The following is a 6,157-nucleotide window of genomic DNA, read 5'->3' on the forward strand; positions in this document are numbered from 1 at the left end:
TCAATGAGCAAACCAATACGAGGAAGAGACAATCCTTTGGACAAGATTTGTTGAGATCTGTGCAATCTTTATGCATCTCCACTTCCCATTTGTTTTTTCTACCATCACCACGTTCGCGAGCCAAGTTGGACATTCGATTGGGCAAATGAAACCAAAATTTTCTAGCTTTTTCACTTCTGCTTGAATGATTTGATGCTTTTCAACAGAGAAGTTCCTTCTCCTCTGTATAATTAGAGTGACTTCTTTGTTGATCCATAGACTGTGTTTCGCAACCTTTAGATCCACCCCTTGCATGTCGTCAATTGACCAAGTGAAAACATCAACATTTTCGGCAAGGAAAGTTGCGAGTTTTGCTTGAACTCCTCCTATTCTGAACCAATGTGTATCCCCCGTTCTGGATGAATAGCACTCAAATGGACTTTTTGAAGCTTCTCCATAGGTTCTCCTCGATGTACTTGACTTTCATCACAATCATCACATACCTCCACAAGTCACCTAACTTGAGAAAACTCTAAAGATGTAATTTGATGTATCTTGCTTCAAGAAATAAAAAAAATGACATAAAATGTTTGATAAAATTGTTTCAGTTGATTTTGGAAAAGTAATTTGAAAAAATAATTTTGACCCAAGTTGTGCCTATTTTTTGAACCAAAATTTTGGCGTAGCTAGGTTTTGGTGAAACAGTTTAGAAAGAGAAATACATAGAGTTTTGATATTTTAAATATGAGAACTCTACTATAACCCTGATAATACGGTTTTTGCTTCTACAACAAAATCGGATTGAACCCTATAAACAGAATCATTGAATTTTTTTATTATTTATTTTATTGACACAAACACTTGGTGGATGATCAACTGAAGTGAAGCCGTAATTTATAATTTGTGTTTCTTGGGCTGCAAGGGAGATTTTCCTCCCCTTATCCAATTTCTAATGCTTATTATTTTTGTTTTTTAAAATTTCTCAAAGCGTTTAAAAGAGTCAAGTGGGAAAGTCGTTGGATGGACCACTGGGGAAATGAACTTATATTTATTGGCCAATTTTCTCTTTATAAAATCAAATTGTTATATAAAACCAATGGGACCTCATAGTTGTTTCATTATATGCTATTTTCATTTTCAGATTGGGCATGGTTGGTCCTACTCCTCCATGCTATCATTTCTTGGAAGTCACCCATGATCATTTCAATTAATAAGACACTACCAACTATAGCTGAACAAACGATTGATTTATATGTGTTTTTATTATAACGTATATATTTTAAAGGTCTAGATAGCACTTTGTTAGGCCTTAAATAAGAGTTTATCCAAGACTCAATTTAAGGGTGTTAATTTATATTGTGTATTGGTTACTAAATTCGAAATGGTGTTGCAAATATTGTATTATATAATTATAAATAAATATAGTACAATATTGATATGACACACTTATATCGAATATCAAAACCATTTTGTCCTGAAATAATATAATACGATAATGGTATCATTGACGTATTTATATTGTTTGATATTCAATACTATAACCATGTAAGATAAATTTATTTAGTAATGTACCAATATCGTATTAAATACAGATTCTCCACCCAATTGATACCTCGTTGAATAAACTTTTTTATTTGGTTTGGATGAAAGGGGGTGGGGGGGTGGGGCCAAGCAATACATCTTTAATTCAACCTAGTTTTACACGGCACTTATCATGGTAGTCTCTACATCTCGCTTAAATTGTAAATAGTCCAAAGTCAAAACCCTACGGTTTGCCCTCAATTTAAGGATATTTTTTTGGAATGTTTTTGAATAAATTAATTAAATAAAAATTAGGTATTGAAATTTCTTTTAGAACCAATTTATCTAATTTTTTTTTTTTTTTCAAATGCGGGACCCATGATTGTCATTTACCATCAAAACTTCTACAAGAAACCCAATCCAATTTCAGCGAAGACCTGACGAAATAAAGTAGCGAAGACTTAGAGCCAGGGCCCAGGACCAGTTGGTGGGCCCCGTTGGGCTTTCCTCCTTACTTCCGTCTAACTCCAAAGTCATCCGTCAACGATATAACGGCCGAGGCTGCTAGTTGACTGGTAGGTGGTAGCTGTTACCGTGACTAACACGGCTGTGGGCCCACAGAGACAGCCTGCACTCTGCGGCGAGAGACAGAGAGAGACTCAGTATCCTCTCGCGCCATTTAAATTGATGGCTGAGTCTCTTCTCTTCTACAGAGTCCATAACTCCATCAATGGCGACTCGACAGAAGCTTCAACTTCCATGTCTTCATGTCATGCTTTTCCTCTTCAACCTCGTTACCATAGGCCCCATAAACGCTGCTTCTCCTTACGCTTCTGAAATCTCTTACCACGATTACTGCAACTCCATAGTCCCTGAACCTACCGTAAGTGGAACGGAAACCGAAATATTTCCGGGTAATTTTCTCCAACTGCGGAATGGATACTACCTCGGTGGAGATAGATCTCTTGGTCAGGAATCAGAATCCTCATCGTCGTCACCCGAAACCTCCAGATATATGCATTTTTATGTCAGAAATGTCTACCAAACTGATACTCCTGGCGTTCTTATGGTCGAGGGGAAATTAGGCTTCCAAGGCTCAAAAGCGTGTTCTGACTCGGTTAATTCAACTTATGTTCGATCTCATAATGGCCGGTTACCACATCGGAGACCTCGGTTCCAAGTTCTGCAACCCGGAGTGGATTTCAACTTACAGGGGTTCTGGTCTGCATCGACTGGTAATCTCTGTATGGTCGGATCTGGATCTGGTATGAGTTACTCTGAAGAAGAAGGCAAGTCTCCTAAGCTGTCGGCCGTTTTTAAGCTAAATTATCCCCAAAATTCGACCATTCTTACTTCTTTGGTTGGCGGAACTTTGGAGAGCTTGGATAAGGTCGACAGTTCAAACTACTTTGAACCAATTTCCGTATTAGCCTATTCTCAAGGCAAGTACGACTACTCGTTGATTAATAATGAAATTGACAACGGGTGGTCGAGTCCCAATGGTGTTCAGCAAGAGTTAGCTTATCTTGGTTTACCGTCAAGAGTAGATATCTGTTCCGTTCTAAGCAGGAATACTCCATTTAAATTGGAGTACAGGCGTGACTGCGACGACTCAGAAGCTGCTAATTGTCGTCTTCTGGATAACAGTAGTAATGGATTTTTGACTGGCACCATGTTCCTTGATGGACTCCGGTGTTCAAACAACCAAAAGATGCGGCTGGCGATGGTATTTACCAACGATAGCAGCTTTAACCATCCTTTTAATCCCAAAACGTCACTGGTTGGCGAGGGAGTGTGGGATGCAAAGAATAATCAGCTTTACGTTGTTGCTTGCCGAATCTTGAATTTTACGGATTCTTTGGCCGGGGCTTCTGTCGGAAATTGCTCAATCAGGATGAATTTGAGGTTCCCGGCAGTATTGTCAATCAGAAACAGGAATAGTGTCGTGGGACAAATTTGGAGTAATGCAACTGCAAATACTTCTGGTTTTTTTGATGCAATTAGCTTCCATGGAGAGTATCTATCACCAGTAGTTTCAAGTGTCAAGTATGAGTATTCCGTGATGGGCGGAATAAGAAAGCTGTGCGATGTAAAGACCGCTAAAAGCAAAGGAGCGATATACCCGGATGGGTATTCAGATGACATGGTATTCCACATGTCTGTGAAAAGTGATCTTGGGCAACTTGCATGGGGTTCTGCAACTCCACAAACTATTGGTGATCAGTTTCATGAGTACTTCGCCCGCTCTTTCGTTCTCCAATCTGAACCTGTAGGTGATGCACCTCAAGTGAGTACTAACAACCACAGCAGTCTACTGAATGTGAGCTATCAGATGATCTTCACGATTTTATCAGATTTCAAATTTGGTAGAATTCCTCTAAATGCAAGCACGACCGTACAAATTTCAGCTGAAGGGATCTACAGTGATGAAACTGGAAGCGTATGCATGGTGGGTTGTCGGTTTTTGGACTCAAAGCAAAACATACCTGCCAAAAATGATTCCTTGGACTGCAAGATTGTCATCAATCTCCAGTTCAGTCCTCTGGATGCAGAGGTAGGAGGAACTCATGTCACTGGAACGATCAAAAGCACCAGGGAGAAGTCTGACCCTCTTTACTTCAAATCTTTGGAGGTTTTGTCAGATGTCGTATATCATGGACAAGCACAAGAATCTATTTGGAGGATGGATCTGGAGATCACCATGGTTCTCATCTCGAACACGCTTGCCTGTGTATTTATTGGAATGCAACTTTTCTATGTGAAGAAACATCCAGACATGGTTCCGTTCATCTCAGTTGTGATGCTTGTCATACTTACTTTAGGGCAAATGATCCCTCTACTGCTGAACTTTGAAGCATTGTTCATGGGAGGCCGTAACAGGCAGAACGTTTTGCTGGGGAATGGTGGATGGCTTGAGGTTAATGAGGTTATTGTAAGAGTAATTACAATGGTTGCTTTTCTGTTGCAGTTTCGTCTTCTCCAACAGGTTTGGCCAGCAAGATGGAGCAATGGATGTCATAAGGGTTTGTGGACTGCTGAGATTAAAGCTCTATATGTAATTTTGCCATTGTATCTACTTGGTGGGTTGATTACTCTGTTTGTGCACTGGAAGAACAGCTATACTGAGGGCCCAGTGATTAGCGAGTTTTCTATGAACAGTTATGAGCAGCATTACCTTTGGGGAGACATGAAATCTTATGCTGGTTTGGTCCTGGATGGTTTTCTGCTCCCTCAGATCCTGTTCAACTTGTTCTTGAACTCCAAAGAGAAGGCTCTCGCCCCAACATTTTATGTTGGAATGAGTGTTGTCCGCTTGCTACCCCATGCATATGATCTTTACAGAACCCACTATTATGGTCGTTACTTGAATGTATCGTACATCTATGCCAGCCATGGCGTGGATTTTTACTCCACAGCGTGGAACATTCTAATCCCTTTTGGAGGGATGTTGTTTGCAATCATCACCTTCTTACAACAGCGATTCGGTGGCAATTGCATCCTCCCCATGAAATTTAGAGAATCTGTTCCGTATGAAAAGGTCCCCGTAATTAGCGGCTAGTGACTTGTAAGAGGAGATTGCTTGACTCTCTATTGGCAGTAATTGCAACAATAACTTGTTAGAATATTAATATAATATGTTACACAAGGTGGGCATTATTGATTATATTTAATTTGGTTTCCTTATTTAGTTTGATATGAAAATATATATATATATATATATATATATATATATATATATATATATATATATATATATATATATATATATATATATATATATATATATATATATATATATATCATACTATCATAATCATACTATCATAATCATACTATCATACTACTATAATAAAAGCATGTACTCTACCTTTTTCGCAAATCTTTTTCTGTCCTTTTCTGTCCATAGAATTTTTCTAAATACCAACAATGTTGTACTATTTGTTATTTCTTTAGTTATTTTTGTAAGGATAATTTGGACATTGTAGTCATGAATTATTATGAATTTATCCTTAATTTTAATCCCAATTTCTCTCTTGACATCTTTCAATCTCTCTCAAAGTCTGTCGCTCTATCCCTCTGCCTCTCGAACTCTATCTGAATCTCTCTCTAAATCACAACTATCTCTCACGACCTCTCTCAGTCTCTCGCTCTCTATATCCCTCTCTCTCTCTCGAACTCGCTCTGAATCCCTCTCGATCTCTCTGAATCTATGTATTTGTTCTCTCATTGCAGAAATATCCCTATATCCCTCGATCTATCTGAATCTATGTATTTGTTCACTCATTGCAGAGAAGCCGAACGATGGTGAGAAGAAGGACGATGGGGGAAGAAGGAAGATGGATCGATAATGGTTTCTGATTTCTGATGGTGACGGTTCTTCTTCATGCATTGCGAAGGATATACAAGAAAATAAAGCGGGTGGTCAAGTGTTTTTTGACGATCTCTTTTCAGGCAGTGTATGATGACGATGAAAAGGGTTGTTATCGATCTCAGAAGATCGGAATGATCGATTTCTTAGGGTTTCCAGTTGGTATCTACAAGAGGTAGGCAGAAACCAATCTCTTCTATTTATTTATCTTTGTTAATTCTCCTCTTTTTGTCGTAAAATAAGCTCGGGTTTTTGTAAATTAGGATTAGAAACTTATAGAGTTCGAAT

General features: G+C 38.6%; 1 protein-coding gene across 1 annotated transcript; it reads left to right on the forward strand.

Annotated features, from left to right (window-relative positions):
• Nucleotides 1–2,230: 2,230 nt before the first annotated feature.
• Nucleotides 2,231–5,059, forward strand: LOC149004748 (uncharacterized). The gene has a single exon (XM_089135702.1). The coding sequence runs from the start codon at nucleotides 2,231–2,233 to the stop codon at nucleotides 5,057–5,059; it is 2,829 nt and encodes a 942-aa protein (XP_088991828.1).
• The last annotated feature ends 1,098 nt before the right edge of the window (nucleotides 5,060–6,157 follow it).

Source organism: Hakea prostrata, chromosome 9 (assembly GCF_041222555.1).
Source record: "Hakea prostrata isolate BN-2017 chromosome 9, UWA_Hpros_2, whole genome shotgun sequence".
Lineage (NCBI taxonomy): Eukaryota > Viridiplantae > Streptophyta > Magnoliopsida > Proteales > Proteaceae > Hakea > Hakea prostrata.

Bases quoted from the DNA above. Each gene is read 5' to 3' on its own strand.
- LOC149004748 (XM_089135702.1), top strand. From the start codon at position 2,231: ATGGCGACTCGACAGAAGCTTCAACTTCCATGTCTTCATGTCATGCTT.